The 20,788-nt window shown below is 54.8% G+C and overlaps 2 protein-coding genes across 5 annotated transcripts; one reads left to right on the forward strand and one right to left on the reverse strand.

Moving 5' to 3' along the window:
- Positions 1 to 194: 194 nt before the first annotated feature.
- PPT1 (palmitoyl-protein thioesterase 1) lies at positions 195 to 4,745 on the forward strand. Its single transcript, XM_080632452.1, has 9 exons — positions 195 to 483; positions 717 to 826; positions 1,602 to 1,729; positions 2,031 to 2,101; positions 2,896 to 2,998; positions 3,084 to 3,174; positions 3,278 to 3,376; positions 3,573 to 3,644; positions 4,068 to 4,745. Exons 1-9 carry the CDS (start codon positions 375 to 377, stop codon positions 4,188 to 4,190), a joined length of 906 nt encoding a protein of 301 aa, XP_080488578.1. The 5' UTR covers positions 195 to 374; the 3' UTR covers positions 4,191 to 4,745.
- Positions 4,746 to 4,890: 145 nt separating this feature from the next.
- CAP1 (cyclase associated actin cytoskeleton regulatory protein 1) lies at positions 4,891 to 18,376 on the reverse strand. 4 transcript variants are annotated; one of them, XM_080632449.1, is made up of 13 exons: positions 18,259 to 18,376; positions 13,083 to 13,195; positions 12,365 to 12,465; positions 11,835 to 11,912; positions 9,348 to 9,491; positions 9,166 to 9,251; positions 8,782 to 8,887; positions 8,502 to 8,679; positions 7,658 to 7,845; positions 7,414 to 7,537; positions 7,249 to 7,331; positions 6,640 to 6,783; positions 4,891 to 6,264 (listed from the first exon to the last, which is right to left on the reverse strand). In XM_080632449.1, exons 2-13 carry the CDS (start codon positions 13,174 to 13,176, stop codon positions 6,181 to 6,183), a joined length of 1,410 nt encoding a protein of 469 aa, XP_080488575.1. In that variant the 5' UTR covers positions 13,177 to 13,195; positions 18,259 to 18,376; the 3' UTR covers positions 4,891 to 6,180. The 4 variants fall into 4 exon arrangements, with proteins under 4 accessions (XP_080488575.1, XP_080488573.1, XP_080488576.1 ...); XM_080632447.1 differs by having other exon boundaries at positions 13,083 to 17,686; positions 18,259 to 18,282; XM_080632450.1 differs by lacking the exon at positions 18,259 to 18,376 and adding an exon at positions 17,592 to 18,246.
- Positions 18,377 to 20,788: the final 2,412 nt, after the last annotated feature.

Here is a 20,788-nt window from a genome sequence, read left to right on the forward strand (position 1 = left end):
CCGGAGCCCCGGAGGGGCTGGAGCTCCTCCCTGGGAAGGGACAAGCCGAACGCCCCGGTTTGGATCCAAGCACCTCTCCCAGTGGCCACACGCTGAGCTGAATGCCTGCAGCGAGGCTCTCGTCCGTCCGGATGGCACCAGCCCAAGGCTACCCCTGCTTCTCCCCTTCCCCACCTCCGGGGCCGTGCTCGGGGCTGCCCGGTTGGGCTCTGTAGGTGCCCTCGCTTGTGTTTTGCCGCTTTGCCTCTAAAGGGCGGGCGTCAGAAGGGCCGGGACAACCCGAACCGCAGCCGGTGCCGGCCTCAGCCACGGGAGGGCGCCAGGAGCTGGGACAGACCTCGCCTCCGCCGCGTGACCCGCTCCGGCCGCCAGTCATGTGCTCAGCCAAGATGGCGGCGCTCAGAGCAGCGGTGTTGGCGGTGCTGGGGTTACACCTGTGCTGCGCGGCTGCCACCGTCCCCCTCGTTATCTGGCACGGGATGGGTGAGCCGGGACCGGCCGCGGGGCGAGCCTCGGGAACCGGGGCCGGGCGGGGACACGAGCGCGCCCGTGGGGAGCTCGCGGTCGCTGCTGTGTCCTTCTTCTCCGGCTCTGGGGAGGCCGGGAGGTGCTGACCCTGATCCCCCAGGCCTCGGTGGGGCTGCGATGTTTGTGGAGGCGCGGGAGGGGGGCCTGGGCAGTGCGGTGATGGTGTGTGGGGGTGTTCCCTTCCACAGGAGACACTTGCTGCAATCCACTAAGCATGGGCTACATTAAAAAAATAGTGGAGAGTAAAATACCAGGGATTTATGTTGTGTCTCTGAAGATTGGAAGCAACCTGATACAGGTAATGAAGTGCTGCTGCTCGTGGTTCTGCGGGGCTGGGTGTGGCTGGTGTGCAGGTCTGAAGGTGCAATGCCTGCCTCTGATATTCACGTGATGCCATGAGGATTCCTGTTGTGCTTTCCCTGCTACACTTCTTCTTTGTGAAGCAAACAGCTTTGACAGGTAGAAACTAATGAAGTCTAGATCCTGCCTGCAGAAAAGAACTGGGGGCAACCAAATCCCAAGTCTAAATTAGATTAATATACAACCCCCTCATTAGCACTCTGACCACCTTAGGTAATATGAAGGCATGTGATAAGATACTGTGCTAGAGCAGAACTTTATCTCTTACCCCTTTTTCATTTACAAGCATTTATTCACTACATATCTTTAGTATAATGAAGATTTATTCTGTGCCTTTGCAGGGTTTTGGCAGTTTTCTGTAGCCTTATGGGATTTCTTTAGTCTCTCAGGATTCCAGTGCACTGTGTGTTATTTTCTGGGATCTGGAGGAGATGGGTGAAGTCTGATTTGTGTGGGTTTATCTCTATGTATGTACAGACACAAAATCTGAAGGGACTTGAATTGCCAAGAAGCCTGGGGAAACGTCACTGTTCTGTGTAGGGCAGTTTTGGCAGGCAGAGTAGGAAGCAGACATGAAGGGAGGTGTCAAAATGAGCATTTCACTTCTGTCATAGTGGGGAAGTTCAGGTCCTCTTTTAGAAACAGAATCGAAAGCGCTCTATGAGCCAGTGTAAAAGTACAAGTTCCATGTTCTAATCTATCCAATCCCTCAGGATATGGAGAACAGCTTCTTTATGAATGCAAATGACCAGGTAAAAGAGGTGTGCAGCCAGCTGGCAAAGGACCCTCACCTGAAAGGAGGCTACAATTCGATGGGCTTCTCCCAAGGAGGCCAGTTCCTGTGAGTTTACCTTTCTGATCTGTTTCCAGTGGGTTCTGTGGGGTTTGGGGTTCTGGTTTAAAACTCTTATGAAGAACAACGCAGATGGAAGCAGACAAATCCCTTTCTAAAGGCAGGAGTGCTCCAAAGAGGCAAGAACGTGTTTGCCTGGGGCCCTCCTCCACCAGGAAGGGTTAATTCTCTTTGCAAACCTTCCCCAAGTGCCCAAGCCAGTGGCAAGCTGAGAGCTGTGGGAAGCTGTGAACCAGCCCCGGCAGCCCGGCACGTGGAGCCAGCTCAGCACCTTCCTCTTTCCACACAGGCGGGCGGTGGCCCAGAGGTGTCCTTCTCCTCCCATGCTCAATCTGATCTCCATTGGGGGACAGCACCAAGGTAGTGTTCTCTGAAGCACTCACACCTCCTAAACCACCTAGGGGGCGGGGGGGGGTCTTGGTTTTTTACCTCTTCCTAAAATCTGACCATTTTCTTACGGATTAACCTGTCCCTTTGTTCTCTGAACCCCATGGTCTGCTTGGGCCCAGTGGTTAGCAAACTTTGGTATCTTGTGTCTTGTTTGATTGGCAATGAGAAGGGACCTTTGTAAGTAGATAATTTATTATCTGCATGGAATTCTATACTTTGGAAGCACTTGGGATTAGTTGGGGTTAGGCAGAAGAAACTACTAAGTAGGGAGCAAAGCCTTTGTGAAACTAAACCTTCTGGGTCACAAGGGTATTTTACGATCAGCATCTGGAAGGTTAAAGCTCCGAGGAAAGGGAGGTGCTTTTTGCAGCGGAAGAAAGGCGATATGAAATGGCATTGAAGAGCCCTGCAGTTAAGAGGGGCTGGCAATGAATCTCAGGTTCTCTCCCCTGAGAATTTCCAGAGCTTTAGTCTGTTTCTTTGGAGTGTAGTGGGAAGACTGTTAGGGAACCATCCCAGACCTCCTGGGAACACACCCGCTGGGCTGGCTGCTGTTCCTGCCTCTGTTCTCCAGGGCAATACCTTCAGCTCAAGAACCCCCTCCATTACCTCTGTAAGTGCCAGGGCAGGAAGGCTGCTTAATGAGATTGCAGGATTAAAGGCTACCTGATCCCCTGGGTAATTCTTGCCACTGCTCTGTAAGAGGTGGTTCTTTACCAGCCAGAGGGATTAAGGGATTTCAGTTACATGGCTCCGTTCCCCAGGCGTGTACGGCTTTCCACGCTGTCCTGGGGAGAGCTCCCATATCTGTGACTGGATCCGAAAGACGCTGGATCTGGGCGCCTACACGCAAGCCGTTCAGGAGCAGTGAGTATATTGCTCAGGCTGCAGTAGCAGGGCCACATTAGAAGCTCTGGGTTTCTGACTGATCTTTGGTTTCACTCTTTTCCAGCTTGGTACAAGCAGAGTATTGGCATGATCCGCTGAAGGAGGAGGACTACAGGAAAAACAGCATCTTTTTGGCTGACATAAACCAGGAGAGGGTGAGGACCTGGGGTTTCCTTTGCAGGTGCAAAGGTCGTTTCCCTGACCTGTCTGAGCTTTCCAGCCTTCCAGTGACTTGGATCTGCTGCTGCTTTCATCCAGGGCATCAATGAGACGTACAAGAAAAACCTGATGGCTCTGAAGAAGTTCGTGATGGTGAAGTTTCTCAATGATACCATGGTTGATCCCCCGATCTCCGAGGTGAGGCAGGGAGGATGCTTCTGGGTGCTGCTTCAGTGCTTGGTTCTGGTTTGTTCTTTGATGGCAGAACCTGAGGTTGCTGAGGCTGAGCCCAACCATAGGCCTGATACTGCAGGGTCTCCAGCAGGAGCTGGTGAGAGCCCCCTCATCTCCTGGAAGCCCTTCAGTAACCGAGTGCTTGTTTTAATTCCAACAGTGGTTTGGGTTTTACAGAAGTGGCCAAGCCAAGGAGACCATCCCGCTGAAGGAGACCTCGCTGTACACAGAGGTGTGTGCTGCTGGGGCTGAGGGCTCGCTGCTCTTAATATCTGACAGCATCCCGGGGGCCTTGAGGGGCTCTGACCCCCTCAGCTCTGCTGTCCTGGGGCATTGCCTCCTCTTGCCAGTAGCTGTTTGGGAAGGCATTTCTGTCCAGGCGAGTGGGAATTACAGTGGTGGTCTCACGCTTGTGCCTGGTTCAGGACCCCCTTCAGCATGTGTTTAACACACACTGCTCCTTTCTAAAGCCTTGCTGTATATCATCCAAAATGCCTTTTTCCTCCTCGATGAGGAGGAGCTTTGAAGAGCAGAGATGGGACCCACCTGAGCCTGGCAGCCACTGCTGCTGCCACAACACTCCCTGCCCACCAGTGCCTTCCTCTGTGCCGGGTTCCCCATAGGAAGGCACTCATGGTCCTGCTTCCCTCCACAGGATCGCCTGGGGCTGCAGGAGATGGACAAAGCAGGGAAGTTGGTGTTCCTGGGGGTGAAGGGGGATCACCTCCACTTCTCCGAAGAGTGGTTCTACACCTCCATCCTCCCCTTCCTCCAGTGAAGCGAAGGGGAGGGCCCTGTGAGAGCACTGGGGGGGGGTTCCACCACTGTAGTTAAAGCAGCTGCTATGGGGTAATGGCACTTTCTGTGTAGAGCCTGCAAGGATCTGGGGAAGGGGAGGAAGAGGGCCCTTAGCTCAGAAGCTCCAAGGGGCACGGTGGCAGCTCTTAAGAGACCAGGATTTCTCTGGGTGGAATTGCACTCCCACCTTGGTGCCCTGAGCCTTGTCCTGGCTCTGAAGCGCTCTGTCCTGCGTGGGCCTGGCTAAGTCTGCTCCAGAGGTTTCCTCTCCCCTTGCCTGTTCTGGCAGGACACAATGGCAGTATTAACTGACCGCGCTAGTGCAAGAATTGAGCATCTCGGCAGGATCAGCAGGTAGGCTCATGTCTGTATGCAGAGGAAAGACATTAGAACCCATCCTTCAGGACCGGGGCAGGGGGAAAAGGGGCAAGTTGAGGTGTTTCTGGGGAAAAAGGAGGGGTTTGAATTAAGCAGGTATTAACAGCTTGAAGTTTGCAACTAATGCCACTTTTGTACAGCAATCGGAACCAATAAAAACCTTAACCAACTAAAACCAGGTGAGATTTAGCAAGCACTGTGTGATGCAGTGGGGGGGGTCAGGAAAGCCTGTACCTGCCCATGGGGAAAGCACGTTGGGCAGCTCATCCTGTGGGCCCCCAAAGAGCAGACAAGAGCCACCGTAATGAGCAAGTTGGCATTAACTTTATTCTATCTTCTGTATAATCTTAAGTACATAAGAAAGGTTTTTTCCACAAGCCTCAGGAGAAGACGAGTACAAGTCACAGGACAGTCTCAAAATAAAAAAAATTGCATATTTTTGTGGGTTTTTTTGTAAGTTTTGTACTAGAGAAAAAGAACATTGACACTTTACAGAGGAAATGCATTTAAGATATGCTTATGCCACCCGAGGCGTTGGAAAAATGAAGGTCAAAGCACGTGCAGCTCCCTTTGTGGGCAGTACAGTACTGTGCCTTGGCTCCAGTGCTGCTCCAGGGCCCTGGAACAGGGGCTATGAGCTTCCACCAAAGAGCCCAGTAACAGGGGGAGGGTGAGAGGATTCGCTGTATGGGGACTGACTGCAGATGAGGAAGAGAGTGATGAACCGATGGGATCAGCTCATGTACTTACAACACTGCACGACTGACCCTGGGCTGCAAAGGGACAGGCTCGAAGAACTGCCCTGGAAGACTGAACCTGAGTTCAGCTGCTCCGAGAAGGAAGCCCTGGAGTAAAGATTCCCCTGGGAGAGTGAAGAGCTCATGGAATAGTAGGTGCTCAGCTCCAAGATACCAGCCAGAGAGCCGGGGGGGAACCGCAGCCGCTGTGCTGGTCCTGTGGCACTGGTTAATAGAAAGCCTCCTGACATGGCACAACTGGAAATGCACTGAGCTGATAGGAATGATGGAAGAGAATTGGGGGTGGAATGCTACAGCCCAGCTCCTCAGCCTTTGGTCCCACAAACCCATTCCCATAATGCCACCAACTAGTACCTAGAGCTGGAATTAGCAGCTTCCAAGGACCTTCTCAAGACATCCACCATAGCAAGCGGGTCCTCTGGACCCTGACAGACACCGGTATTTGTTAAAAAGGGGACAAGGTTCCTCTCTCACATGAAGTTTCCTTAAAAGCAATGTAAAAAACCCCAAACACCACCTCCGAAAGGCAACTGGCAGGACTGGCTGTGAACCTCACCATCAACCTGACTCCATCAATTGGTGCAGTGAGACCAGACAAGGGGGGGAAGAAAAGACAATTCACCTTCCTGCTAATAGATGTGGACAGTAACTGATCCAGCACCTACACCAAGCCCCAGGCAGAGGCATCGCAGTGCCGGCAGGCAGCTGTGTCTCTCGGGTAGAGGAGAAGCAGTTTGAGAGCAGAAAGGTACAAGAAACCTAAAAGAATCATCTGAAAGCAGATTTGTCCCACAGCAGGGCCAGGGGAGGGCGTGAGCCTTGGGGCTTTTGTGCTTAGCCAGCGATTTCCGTCACCGTGGTAACCAACTTCTGACCGTTCCACACTGTCTTGAACTGTTCTGGGACAGGGAATTCAGTCTGCAGGGTAAAAATAGAAACCTGTTGTTAGAAACCGGTTTACGAAGGAGACCAGGAACTCCTCCCACTGCTTCAGGCATTTCTTCCCTCGGATACACGCTGTCCCCTCTCCTGTACCACAAATGCTGCCTGTTCTGCCCCAAGGAGAGCCGGAGGAAGCAGCAGCTCCCATTAACAGCAAGTATCTTGAGCAAGTATCTTAAGAGCAACCAACTTGATTTGCTGGGTTTAACATCAGATCCACAACCTCCACAATCCACAGCCTGGAATTGTCCTTCCAGACCTGGCTGTAGGAGGTCTCAAAGGGGGCTCAGAACACTAATCCTGCCCTGCGTGACCCCAGGGCCCCGGAGCCATCTCAATCCCGACACTTACAAAGTCGCCACCCTCGGTGGGAATAAGGACATTCATCTCGGATGACTTGGCACTGACGATCTCGCAGTCTAGGGAGTCCTTGCTCAGGTACACGTGGCAACCGTCTGTCTTGTTGATGGAAATCGTTGGCACTTTACCCATTACCTGCGGGTGATCAAAGCAGCAGTTAGAGGAGCCTTACCTGCCCCCAGGCGACCCCAATGTTCTTCCTTTGCCCTTGCCTTCAAGGCAAGAGGTTTGAGCCCAACCCTGGGTCAACCCTGGATGCACCTCTGAGTTACTGCTTAGTTTGGTCTCTTTAGAACAAACTACAGGGAACACTGAGCACATCCCAAACCAGACACCCAAAGCGGGATCAGAACAGACTCTCCCTGCTGGCCTCCTGCTTTGGCAGCCCTGCTGTGCTGAACGCCTCACAGAGACTCAGCCTCTAACCAGAGCCCTGAAGCAGCTCAGCGAGGCACATTTCAGCCCTTTCCTAAGGGCTGGGCAAGCACCAGAATGTTCCTGTTCTGGAAATAAAGCTACTCAAGGAGGCAGATGCTACAGGCACCGGTTTGACAGCACAAGGCTCACACTGCAGGCAGAGAACAGGTCGCAGGCACTCACCTGAACTTTGATGTCCCTGCTGTTTATGATCTCTACAATGCCCACCACGTCATCAAAGACCAGCCCTAGCTTCTTACAGTTATCTGCAAAGGCAACACAGAGGAAGCCATAAGAAGGTTATGGAAGCTCACAGCAGCAGCTCCTTTCAGGGGCTTCTCCACTTACCGAGGGTGATGGAGTTGATCTTGCCTTTGATTTGGAGCGTGCTATTTGTGCACTTGAAAACATACGCTACCTGCTTCAGCTCTGTGTCGCTGATTACCAGGTTAGTGGCATTCTCCTGGTTTTCCTGAAGAGGCAGGGAAACACACTGTATCTCCTGAATGCAGCCCAACTGCAGGCCCCTCAGGAGACCCTCTTCCTCCCCTGCTGCACAGCTCCCATCCCTGCCACCCGCTCATGCACTCACCACTCTCCACTTTTTGCCCTCTAATTCTAGCAATGCCGGTGCCTTTGGAGAGGTTTTGGGGGCGGGATTAGCATTACAGGCTGGTTTGGGAACAGTGAAAGGTTTGGGTCCACTTCTCACAGGACCCCCTTGGTTCTTCAGGGCTGGATTCTTGTGGGTTTTCATGTCATCTGAGACATGTCTTAAGCCTGCAAGAGAAATCACACCTGAGGTCCAGTCTCCTCCAACCAAGGGTGCAGTTTCACACACACCAGACATGGGTGATCACAGCAATCCCCACAATTTCATTGTCAAAATGCAACTGGAACTGGATGATCTTAAGGTCCTTTCCAACCCAAGCCATTCTGTGATTTTATGGTTATTGAGACTGGGCCTAGGTTGAGGCCAAGTGCGAGTGGCAGCAGTGAAAGAGGGAGCAAGAAAACCGCTGCAGTATTGATGAGAACACAACAGAAGGCACCAGCTCTTCCACTTCTGCAGGAAAACCCCCTAAGCCAGGCAGCTCACTGCAGTTTGTGACTGTCCCCCCGCTAACACAAAAAGGAACAAGCTCTGTGCTGATGTGAATCGGTGCAGAACTGCACCTTCTGCATGGCAACGTGCAGGAAACTCTTTCCATTCCAGCCAGGGATTAATCTCTTGCCACATGCGACAGATGAGGCTGAGAGTTCCCAGATGTGCTCCCTCTGTCCCTATGAGCTGCTTCAGGGGCTCCCAGCCTCTGCTCTGAGCACATGGTCCCTTGTTTTGAGCAGGTGTACTGAGGGAGAGCAGCAAAACAAGGCCTCACAGCACAGGCCCCCTGGCTCGTGGATGCCTTCCCTTGGGTCCCTACGTCACCTACCAGAGGTGATGCCTTCCCCTCGGTTGATCTGAGCAAACAACGCGGAGCGGGAGGCAGCGTCGTCAGCGCCGGAGCTGCTGGGGGCAGGAGCAGGAGGTGGAGGAGGACCCGGGGGGGGAGGCGCAGCCCCCGCGGGGGGAGCAGACGGTGACTTGGTCCCTTCTGTGGCTACCGGACCCTGCAAGAGGCCAGAAGAGGAAAGGCAATTGCACAAGTTCTGTGCCCGCGGCAGTAACCCTGCAATCCTCCTCGTGGAGGCTCCTGCGGATGCAGCACTCACCGTTTTGCTCCAGGTCAGCCCCGTGGTGTGAAACTCTTTGATGTAAGCCTGCAGCTCTGTCCAGATACTCAGATAAGCTTTCACCCAGTCCACTTGCTTTTTATCTCTGAGGACACAAGGAGATCGTGAGGAGCGACCAGGTGCGTTTGCCATTAAAACCCAAGGACTACAAATGGGCCTTTACATCCATTACAACATGAATGCAAGGAATCTTGTCCCTAAGGATCAGGAAAGAACAGCTAAGTGAGGCCCTGTAAGTATACCCTGCCTTTAGAAAGAAGAATGAATCCAGGACCAAGGCAGCTGTGGTTGGATGCTGGAGCAGCCCCTACATACCCAGTTAGTTGTGTTCAATGGCATCTTTAAGGAAGCAGGTGAACTTACACATCCTTGTACTCCTTGAGGATCCGGTTGGTATAAAACATGGCAGCATCGGTCATTTCCTTCACATAAGGAACAGGCTTTGGAGCCTAGAGGAGAAAGAACACATTGGCATGGAACAGCCGACCCAGGAGCCGGACTTCTCCCGCCAGCCCAAGCAAAGCCCTTCCCGCTGGAATTCTCACCATGGCCACCCAGCCCAGGGCAGGGATGCTCTCGCTGACGGCTGATAAGTGGTTGAAGAGTTTGCTACCACGGTTCTTCTCCCTGAAGTTCTGCACCACCTGGATGTGCTCCGAAATCGGTTTCAGAAGCGATGAGAACGCACTCTGCAGGACAGGAGGGGCAGTGAGAACATTAACACTGCTCTGGAATGGGTTGCTCTGCTCAGATGATGGTTACCCAGAGGAAGACTCTGGCTGCTACAGCTCCTGTCCAGGCTCAGCCCTCCCCATGAGCCGAGCTCAGCCCCACAGCCTCGCTCCTCCAGGGCTGAAGTCATAGCTCCCAATTGGATTGGTACAATGGGAGTACGCCAAGAACCGTGACTCATGTTCAATCCAAGAGACACTGACAAAGCCTGTTAGCAACGAGGCCAGAAATAGCATTTGCCTTTCCTGGGTTCTTTTGTTCCAAGACAGTTTGGCAAAGTTTTCCTCTCCTTTAGAAGTCCTCAGACACAGAGGTCCAAGGCAGGATCTTGCCTTTTGGGATCTACAGCCTGCACGACAATGGGAGTCACGCCATTTCTCAAGTCACCCCATCAAGCTGGGCTTCAGGATTGAAGCCAATGCTCCTTAAGCCAATCCAAGCCTTTAATATCTGGATGATAAGAACTGTGTCTGTGTGGCGTTCACCTGGATATCGACTGGGTGTGCTGGAAGCCTGAGGGCAGAGCAGCCAGTGACAGATTTCCAGAGATGCCTCTTGGGCATCTCTTCTTTCCTTTAAGATCAGGAAGTCTCCTGCTGGTGGCAGCAGGGAGGGACCAGTTTGGGCAAAACTTGCTTTTCAAAGCCTTGGCTTTTGCTTTTGCTGTCCTCTTCCACTGTTCCCATGCAAAGTGAGGTTCTGAGCATCAGTGGCCAGGCTCCACTTCCAGAAGCTCCAGCCCAGCACCACTGTCAAACAACAGGATGGGCCAATTCTGCACCACAAACAATGCCAGTTCATACATTTTGCATTTGACCTCACTTGGAGCATTGTGTGCAGTTCTGGTGTCCTCAACATAAAAAGGACATGGAACTGTTGGAACAAGTCCAGAGGAGGCCACGAGGATGATCAGGGGCTGGAGCAGCTCCTGTATGGAGACAGGCTGAGAAAGTTGGGGCTGTTCAGCCTGGAGAAGAGAAGGCTGCGTGGAGACCTCAGAGCAGCTTCCAGTGTCTGAAGGGGCCTACAAGGATGCTGGGGATGGACTCTTCATCAGGGACTGCAGTGACAGGACAAGGGGTAACGGGTTCAAACTGAAACAGGGGAAGTTTAGATTGGATCTAAGGAAGAAATTCTTTACTGAGAGGGTGGTGAGGCACTGGAATGGGTTGCCCGGGGAAGTTGTGAATGCTCCATCCCTGGCGGTGTTCAAGGCCAGGTTGGACAGAGCCTTGGGTGCCATGGTTTAGTGTGAGGTGTCCCTGCCTATGGCAGGGGGTTGGAACTGGATGATCTTAAGGTCCTTTCCAACCCTAATTATTCCATGATTCTATGATTCAATCTGGCTGCTCCAGAACTGACGAGGCTCCTGCAAGCCAACCTGCACAAACCCCTGCACTAGATTAAGCTCGTGCTTGGTTCATAACCCCTGATTTAAACAAGGTGTCAGTGGCATTCAGTGCAGTCAGTAAGCAGATTCCCAGCCCAGAGGCTATGCAGAGCAGCGCCCCAGCAAGCCTGGTGAAAGGGTAACAACCTCCAATGCTGAGTCTGGGGAAAGAGATGCAGATGGGTTTCACAGGGAATAGAAAGTAGTGCAGAAACCCAGCTACCAGTGTAACAGGAGAAGCCATCACTGAGCCAGATCATAACTGCAAGGAAAAGCAAGGTGGGATCCTGTTGCTCAGGATAAACAGTTCTCAGCAGGGAAAAGCCAATGCATTTGGGATCAGATTCTCAGCCACGCATCCTGCTGAGAAGCAGCAGCCCAGGGTATAGTGTTAAATTACTCGCTAAGGACAAATCGATTCTAAAAGCCCAGCTACTCAGAGGCCATTCAATAGAGACAAGCGTCTGTTATCCTTCAGGATCACATAATGAAAAGCACACTCTACACAGATACCCCCATGGCTCCTGTCCCAGACAAGTGTCTGTCTGCAGGCTGCATCGCAGGGAACAGGGATTGCGCAGTGCTGGTGCCAGGTGCCACTGGAGACAGGCGCCACGAGACGACACTCTCAGGCTGCTCAGCTACAGAAACCTCGTTGCTCCAGCGCCTGGGAAATGCCAGCTCTGCAGCTCCCAGAATGAACGTCGGGAATTCTGCTCAGCAGTGGTGAGCAGCCGGAACAGTTCCTGCTTTCAGCAAGTGCCGCCTCGTGCTGCGAGTGGCTCCAGCCCTCCTCCACTTCCTCTTTTGGAGCAGCTGTAACGGCCCAGGTTCCCCCTACGCTTGCAGCCGTCCCCAGCTCCGAGGTAAGAGCATACAGGGTTTATGAGAAGTGATTTCCCACACTTACCTCTTTCGGCTGTTGATGCTGAGATGCCATCACCAGGAAAGCCCTCTCGCTCATCAAACCCGCATGAACCATCTCAGCCTAAGAACAGAGACAAACATGAGGGAGCTCCCCTTGTATCCAGCATTCAAGCTCCTGCTGCCCCAGCTCCTAGTCTGTAAGAAAGCAGCCGTGCTGAAATCAAAGCATATATTCATGGAGCCACCCATCCTCAGAGGGCAACAGCTCTCAGGCTGGGTAGTTTGCAGGCCTCTTAAAGGCATGGACTCTAAGGAGAGCTAGGCATCTAACTACCAAAGGTTGCAAGGAGGAGGTTTTATTTGTCATGTGTATGTAAGGAGAAAGCTGCTAGAGGTTATCTGGGCATCTGCATCTGCTCCGAATCCCCAGGGATGATAAACATCCTCGGATACAGCACTGAAGGAATGTTTATAGTGTTGTCAGCAAACACTGACAGCAAATTTGGCCCGTAACAGCCCTGAAGGACAAGCAGCACCTATTTAAAGCAGAGAGAGAAGAACATGAGTCCTTACATGCTTCTGCACATCCCCACCAACTTCTTTGCTGATCTTGATGTATTCAGCTACTGGGCCAGCCAGGAGGGCATCGAACACCTGCACGTACTGAGCCACTCCTGCAGAGAAGGAACCAGAGCCCAGGTATCAGTGAGAGGCATGGAGTGGGCTCCTGGGCTGAACCTCACCCAGCTCCCATCACCCACAGGCAGGGCTCAGGCTGAAGCACGCAGCGGAGCGAGGGGAGCTGCAGACACAGGAAGTCCTTATCTTGGCAGCACCGTAACCGCAGCAGGATCTGCTGCAAAACTCAGTTCCCCTCTGCACAGCCGGCCCATCCGACAGCCCCTGCACAGCCGGCCCATCCGACAGCCCCTGCACAGCCGGCCCATCCGACAGCCCCTGCACAGCCGGCCCATCCGACAGCCCCTGCACAGCCGGCCCATCCAACAGCCCCTGCACAGCCGGCCCATCCAACAGCCCCTGCACAGCCGGCCCATCCGACAGCCCCTGCACAGCCGGCCCATCCGACAGCCCCTGCACAGCCGGCCCATCCGACAGCCCCTGCACAGCCGGCCCATCCGACAGCCCCTGCACAGCCGGCCCATCCGACAGCCCCTGCACAAGCACTGCAACAGCCACTGCTGATGTTCAGCTCTGCCACAGCTCCCAGCAGCCCCCTTCAGCACAAGGACTCCATGGGGTGATGCTGCTGGGGAGGTGCTGAGGGCCTTACCTTTGGAAGAGTCATCTTCACACATGCCAGGCCCTTGGCACACAGTCTCCAGGCGCTCCACAGCCTTCTCCAACCGTTCCACCAGTCTTTCCATATCTACCACCGTCCACAACCTGCACAGGCAGAGAACAATTGTTCGCACCCTCTGAAGTATGAAGCTCAGATGCCAAATGTGGAAGAGGGTTTCTATCAGCTGCTCTGGTGCAAGCTCTACCAGTTCCAGAAGGGTAATTTCTTCCTAGCTCTGCACCCCAGTGACAGAGAGCAGGGTACCCTCACATTAGCAAGGACATTTGGATTACACAAAAGCCATCCACAAAGCTACTTTTTATTGCCACAGCCACTCCTTACTGCTCACACAGTTCCTATTCCAGGCAGTGAAAGAACTTCTTGCACATATAAGGATACAAAACTTCCATCTTCTAACCTGTTATCGACACCGCTCAATAAACCAAAGGTGTGCTCAGCATCTCACTGCAGTCAGCACTTGGCCAAAGCCCAGCTGTGACCATAGAGCACATCGAGCACAACTGCTTCACTGGGAGCTCACACGCTTCAGGTTAGAACTGGGGGGGGGGGCTCATTCTGCAAATGCACCTGCAGGGACCTCCTGGAGCCCTGAATTCCTCCAAGGAACATCTCTGACTTTGGCATCCCTTCAGTGCAGGCCATCAGCGTGCTCAAGGAGCCATCCTGGCACTCGCTGCCATGTGCAGCTGCACCAGCGAAGGCGGCAGCAACAATGTGCCCCTGTTCCTCCTCCCCCTCCGCAGGCATTGCTGAAGCTCAGAACCTCCTCTGCAGGCGCTGCACAGGAAGGAGGATGAGGGGCATGAGTGCTTCGCAGTGTCTCATCTGGAGAGGTCTGAAGTCATAAACTTGCCATTCCCTGCTCTCTGCAGAGCCTCTGCACCAAGGAGCAGGGCAAGTCAGCTCCAGGCACACTCATGCATGGGGAATGCAGGCAGGGAGGCAGCAAGTCACCAATCCCACTTCTATCTTATCACCGCTCATTGAAAGCCTTTACAACGTGAATCACTATTGAGGCCTGGCCACAGCTTCCTTCTTACTGCAAGAGCCTGCAAAAGCCCAAAACCCTGCCTGGAGGAGAACGGCCCTCCCAGCGTACCCAAAAAGGGAGGCAGGGTTTGCCCAGCTTCCTGCACAAACTGATGCAAGATCTCCCTCGGAAACGCAAGCTGAACTTCTAGGGAGGGTCTTGCTTTTGCTCATGAGCCCTCTCAGCCCTGCTCCGAAGCTCTCACCCCGTTTCCAGAGGATGTGGGGCTGATCCAGCGTTAGTCACTGATGTCACAAGACAAACAAGGCAGCTTCCACGCTGCTTTCGTCCGCTTGCGTCAGAAGCAGCAGCACTGCTGGGGGATGGGGGCAGATGAGAGATGCCACCCCCCTTTCCAAGAGGAAGAGCGCGGTTTCCTCCCCTGCGCCAGAGTGAGCTGGAGGACGCGCTGCGCATGGAGCTGCACAGAAGCGACTGGATGGCTTCCAGGCACACAAAAAGTTCAGAGAGGCCAGAACTTGTGGGCAGTCACCCATGTAATCACCAGCCATGAATACCTCCTTCCTTCGGAACCCTGTGCTCCTGACCGCAGGCTCATGGGTGCTGCCGCAGCCGAGGACGATGCATCCAGAATGGGGCTCACGTCTTCAAGTGGGAGCGCAGCCAAGAGCAGGGCTCTGCCTCCCCCGCTCCCAGCACACCATAAAAAGGGTGGGTTTTTCCCCCCTCAAAGAGCCACCTGTTCAGGAAATGCTTTGAGAAAGCAGGGAGGGAAAGGGGTGCAAAGGGGGGTCCAGGAAGGGCACCAGGTTTATGGAGCGCCGGGCAGCCAAGGCTGCTGTTCTGCACCACTGATCCCCGGCACATTCCCCACGAGGCTCTAATCTGATCAGCCCCATTACCGAGTCACAAACTGCATTGCAAATCAGGATTACAAACCAGAAAGTCCAGATGGAAAGCTGCTTCCTACCCGCAGCAATAGAACACGCTGCTGCAGGGAGCGTATCGCATCCCTTCCGGATGGGCTGTTGGGATTAATGTCCTGCAAGAAAGCACTCCTTGAGATCCAGGTTCCTCGTTGTTTGACACGGCCTTCCTGGGTTTTCCTGACAGAAGGCATGAGCTTGCATTGCTTGACACCAGCTCTGTGTACCTGATGCTATCTGCCAGATGATGAACTCCTTTTCCTTTCTGTTTCATGGGCAGCATTAGGACAACTCACAAGGTAAAGCACTCGGCAAACTGGCAGCAAATCCAGAACTGCAAGCAGCACAAAGTCCTTGAGCAGGCAGCTCTATCTTGGTTCTTCCTTGCTAACGCTACCTTGGCTCACCCTTGCTATGCCCTTTCCCCTGTGGATGCAGCTTTCTGCTACCTACACACCCCTATGGAGTGAAATAAAGAGATTTAGTTGTAACTAAGCTCAACAGCCAGAGTTTGCAATCCAGAGAGGTTAACATTTAGCTAGGGAAAGAAAGATCACAAGGCAGACCTGCCTGGGCTCCTCTAAACAGTGCTGTGTCTATTGATCACTTTGAATGCAAGGTAATTGGTCAGTAAGCGACGCGCTGCCTTTGGGGCTCTCAGTACAGTGCACATCACTGGTTCCCATTTGCCTTCCTTAAAGAGGAAGCTGAGACACAGGTCACTGAAGCCTCATTTTTGCTCTGCACATCATCCTGTGCTCAGGAGGAAAGAGAAAGGCATTCAAGCTTCACCATGCTGCCAGGAGACAGCCGCGGGGCCGAGAGGAAGCTCTCCCTTTTGGGACTGTAACACAGGACTTAATCTAGGTCTGGTTAAAAGTCAATTGAACTTTGATTACCAGTGGAGCGGAAGCTATGGACTCGCAGCAAACACGTGTCACCCTGGGCCAGAAAACCCATTTGTTTTCCTAGCACATTAGGTTAATTTATTACCTCGCCTTTATCTCTGTCACAGTTTGGGAATGTGGCTTTGAACATAGAATCATGGAATAGTCAGGGTTGGAAAGGACCTTAAGATCATCCAGTTCCAACCCCTCTGCGATGGGCAGGGACACCTCATGCTAAACCATGGCACCCAAGGCTCTGTCCAACCTGGCCTTGAACACCGCCAGGGATGGAGCATTCACAACCTCCCTGGGCAACCCATTCCAGTGCCTCACCACCCTCACAGTAAAGAATTTCTTCCTTAGATCCAATCTGAACTTCTCCTGTTTCAGTTTTAACCCGTTACCCCTTGTCCTGTCACTACACCCCCCCAGTCCATCCCCAGCATCCTTGTACATCCTGTACCACAAACAGGTTTTATCCATGACTGCGCTCTGACGCACTGATCAGAGCAATGAAGGGAAGGTACCAGGTACCCAGAGCAGACCCTGCACAACGGCACAGTAAGAGGAGTTTCCTGTCTGGAGAACATCAAGGAGCCGGCACATCCAAAGCCTCCTCAGAGCAGTGAGCAAATTCACACCAAACAGGCAGAAATGAAATGCCTCCGGTTGCCTGGGAGAGCGCATTAACCCGAGCCCTCCCTTAGGCATTCTGGAAGGCACAGATAGCAGTTTCACAGCCGAAGCCAGCCCAACCTACGCCCCTGTTCAGATTCAGCTTTTGTGCAGCCCAGCACACGCTGTCAGCAGCACGAAACCTGCATCAGCTGCTTCCTGTTTCGACAGGCAAAAGACGGGATAGAGATGGGACAACTAAATTGGGAACATACCACAGTTTATTTCGGAGCTGACACTGGGATATCTCAGGGGATCAGCGACCGGATGATTTCCAACATTTCTGTCTTCCGAAAGCCCAAAGAATTCCTTTCTAAACAGTTCAGCTCATTAAGTAAGGAATTACTTGCAACGAGACAGGACTCAAATGCCTGAATCTGGTCGGTTGAGAGGACCAGGCAGGAGCACAGGACAGCTATTGCCATCCCCGCAGCTGCCAGGGCAGATCTCTGCTGCCTGCAGCACACTTGGGACACTGTTCCAGACCCATGGTGCCTGCTTCTGGTATTTCACAGCCGCTTTATCTACAAACCCGAAAGTCCTTAAAGAAAATAGTACAATCCATCTGGAGCCTCTTTAACTCCCCCAAATACCAAATCCTGCCCAAGTCATTAAAACTGGGATTTGGGATTTCTACTCAAACATTAGGAGATGGTTAAAGTATCGTCAGAGCAAGCACAAGGGCTCCTTTTGCATCCCAGTGATACAAAATGGGAGGTTTACACACGCCAGACTCCCCTCATTTGCATTCCCTGTCAGCCCAATGAACCCATCAAGGAAATAACTGAGAATCCTCGATCTAAGCTAAAGTGGACACGGTACCAAGCTCCGCGTCAGGAATCCAGAGGCATCCGAACCCCGGGAGCATCCCTCCTGAGCTGCACTGCTCGGGCTTGGCTGGACTTTGCCACATGAATAACGGGAGGAATTTTTGCTTTCAGAAAGCTCAGGAATACTGCAGGGACACAAGGATGGCCTCAGGAAAAGGAAGGGAACACACCAGCTTCTCGACGCCACAGATTCCTGGGTTTAGTGATGTGCCTCGACAGCCCAGGCCTTGAGAATTGCAGACCCCGACACACAAAATCCCGGGACCTGAAGCATGAAATATCCATGTGATTTTTCCCACTTTGCCATCCCAAGATCCAGAGCAATCGCACGTTTTCCCTGTCCTAACCGCAACCGGAATGCAGAAGACGGCTGAGAAGCAGCAACAGGCCGACGACAGGAGCTGCCCCCGGGCCAGCAGGACAGAGACCTGGTGTTTGGGACATCCATGCTCCGGGCTCCGGCAAACCCACCCCCTTGCAAAGAGCTGGATACCTCATCCGAGCACACACGGCTCCCTGCCGGACCGATAACCCCCCGGTAACCGCTCCATCACCGGGGACAAGCGGCCTCGCAGAGCTCGGTACCCCCCCGCGGGATGAGGGCGCAGGCACCCCCGGGGCGGGCCCCGCGGCCCCTGCACACAGGAAGCCGCAGAAAGGCCCGGTAACGGCCCTGGAGGGGAGCTCTCCCCGCTCCGCCACCAAATGAACCCGGAACCGAGGCGGTACCGGAGCCCCGCAGTCGGACCGGATCCTTCCGCCCCCCTGCGCCCGCAGAGCGACCCCGGCAGAGGCGGAGCGAACCCCGCACTCCGGGCGCCGCGACCCCGGCCTCACCTCTGCTCCCGCCGCGCTCCCGCTCCGCCGCCGCCCCGGCGCCGCCCAGCACCCCCCGCGCCCGCCGCTTCCGGCCCCCGCCCCGCGCGCCGGAAGTGCGCACGGCGCGGCGCGGGGCGGAGCTTCGGCCGGACACCGCCTTGTGATTGGTGGGAGGGGCTGGGCGGGGCCAGAGAGGGCGATGGGTGTGGTTAAGAGGCGGGGTCTCGCTTGGGGGCGGGGCCAATGGGTGCTGGCTTGGGGGGGCCGGATGGGGCTCGAGGCCACGGGGAGGGGCTGGGGGGGGGCTCTGGGGTCCTCGGAGTGCCCCAAGCCCCGCAGAGGGGCTGAGACCGGGCAGCCGGGACCCCCGGGCAGGCAGCAGGAGGGGCTGTTGGGGTCCTCAGCGTGTCCGGGACCCCCGAGAGGGGCCGGGGGTGGTTTGGGGTGCTGGGACCTTGGTGCTGTGCGCAGGAGGTGGCTGCCATCGCTGTGTGATCAGGTCTGTGCAGCAGAGATGCTTCTGCTTTTGGTGTGTGCTGGCTCGTCCCGAGCATCAAAACCTTCTTACAGGGCTCCCGTGCTTCCAGGCATAGGGAGCGCTTTGTGCTCAGACCCTCTTTGATCCGCGGGTCCCAGAGCGCTCAGCAGAGGGTGGATAAATGTTGTTGTTGTCGCGGCTTTGTTGCCGGAGAGACCGAGACCGGGGCGGTCAAGGGCAAAACAACCGGGAGCCAGGCGGAGGTCCCTGGGGCCAGCGGGGGTTACCCCCACCCAATGCCCCGCGGCTGGTTCCACCATCAGGGCAGAGCTTGCTCTTAAAAGGTGCCTGTGCCGTGGTCAGAGGAAGGGCAGCGGTTCCCTCCTGCTGCAGGGAGCTGTGGTCTGGGGTCCCCGCGGGGGCTGGAGCTGCCCTCGGGTCTGTGCGCACAGAGCTCCTGAGGCCGGGCCACGTTGGCAGGATGGGAAGGAGGAGGAAGCGCTCTGAGCTCGGCTGACTCCAGCACCGCTTCCTGCCCGCTGCTCCGCTACCATAGATGGTCACGCCTGCCGCAGCGGGCCCGGCCGCTGCTGAGCTCCCAGCAGAGAGCCAGGCTCCATCTGCGGGAGCCCAACCGAGGGCAGCAGGAGCGGGGACTGGGAGCGGGATGGCCGGGAGCGTGGCTCTGCTGACCTCTAGTGAGGCGTCTCCTCCGGCGCCGCGCTCCCTGCGAGCTGCAGCAGCGCTCGAAGCCCTCGGAGGGTTTGATTCTTCAGCACAGGGAGTTGGGTGTCCCCTTCGTGCAGCCCCGGCACAGCGCAGAGCCCGCACCGTTGTCCTCACATCCTCCCTCCCAGTTATAGAGGAGCCAAGCAGCTCCCTGCAGTCTCTGGTGCTGTTTGTCTGATATCCTGGTTTCTTGCCTCATTTTCCACCCTGCCAGCGCTTGATCTGCCTCTTGCAGCCGTCAGACACACGTTAGGATCAACTGGCTTGATGCGAAACAGAAAGTAAGATTCAACTGCCTCTTTTCTCTGCAGTCAATGGCTTAGACTCCATAGCATCCTGCAGCGGTCACAGCAGTGACCAGGCACATCCTGCCTCCAGGTGCAGGGGCCGTGGGCATCCCGCTGGGCAGCGCAGGCAGGAGCTGTTCTCTCAGCTGCATCCGTGAGGAACTGGAACAAAGCAGAGCACAGGGGGAGGAAGAGCTCTGCTCACCGGCCCCATGCCTGTGTGTTTGCTTCTGGGGTGGGTCCCTTCTGCTGAACGTGGTTCCTGGAGGAACAAAGACCAAGTTCCTGGTAAGGCTGGGTCAGAGCTGCTGCCTGTTTACAGAAGGACTGGAAACTGCGCCGGTGCTCTGGGGGTTCCTGGTGCCTATGAACCATGCCCGGCACTGTCCTGGCTCTAGGGGAAAGCTTACAGCTTCCCTGTGCTGCTGATGGGTGGTTTTGGTGCCTTACTCCAAGCACCTTGAGGGGATTTGCTTCTGTTTTAGCCCCAGAAAGGCTTTAGGAAGCCGCCCCACTGCTCCATCCGTCTCTGTTCGTGTTCTGCGGTGCCTCGGCCGCTTCCATCCTGGAAAGGGTGGGTTTGCAAACCATTAACCAAAGCCCACCCAAACAGGCCGGCAGCCTTCGGTCTGTGTTTGCCGAGCGGGTGAGTGACCTCCTGCAGGTGGCACAGACAAGGTGGCTGTGGGGACAGCCAGGAACACCTCCATCCTGTGCAGCTGGCCTGGGAGCAGCGTGCCAGGACCATGGACCTGTGACCCACTGCCCGGCGCCTCTGGCCCGAGGCTCTGGCAATGCTGCTTCTCCCCAGAGCTTCCCATGCTGACTTCCAGCTGGATCCGTTCCCTGATGGAGCGCACCAGCACAGCAGGGTGGCTGCACTCTCAGAAACCCCTTTATGTGTGAGCCTGTGCTTAGTTCAGCTGGAAGTGCCTGTGACACCAGCACTGCTGCAGCGTGGAGCACGGGTCCGTCCTCACCCATCAGTCTCTCCTACTGCGAGATAAACCCGAGGCTTTGTGCCCTTTCCCTGCGGATAAGGAGGGGGTTATTC

Source organism: Psittacula echo (assembly GCF_963264785.1).
Source record: "Psittacula echo genome assembly, chromosome: 21".
NCBI lineage: Eukaryota > Metazoa > Chordata > Aves > Psittaciformes > Psittacidae > Psittacula > Psittacula echo.

Coding starts and splice junctions, on each gene's coding strand:
- CAP1 (XM_080632449.1), bottom strand. CDS start 13,176: ATGGAAAGACTGGTGGAACGGTTGGAGAAGGCTGTGGAGCGCCTGGAG. Junction 11,913..12,364: donor GTGGGGATGTGCAGAAGCAT/GTAAGGACTCAT, acceptor CTCTGTTCTTAG/GCTGAGATGGTTCATGCGGG. Junction 7,332..7,413: donor GATCAACTCCATCACCCTCG/GTAAGTGGAGAA, acceptor TTGCCTTTGCAG/ATAACTGTAAGAAGCTAGGG.
- PPT1 (XM_080632452.1), top strand. CDS start 375: ATGTGCTCAGCCAAGATGGCGGCGCTCAGAGCAGCGGTGTTGGCGGTG. Junction 827..1,601: donor TTGGAAGCAACCTGATACAG/GTAATGAAGTGC, acceptor CCAATCCCTCAG/GATATGGAGAACAGCTTCTT. Junction 3,377..3,572: donor TTGATCCCCCGATCTCCGAG/GTGAGGCAGGGA, acceptor TAATTCCAACAG/TGGTTTGGGTTTTACAGAAG.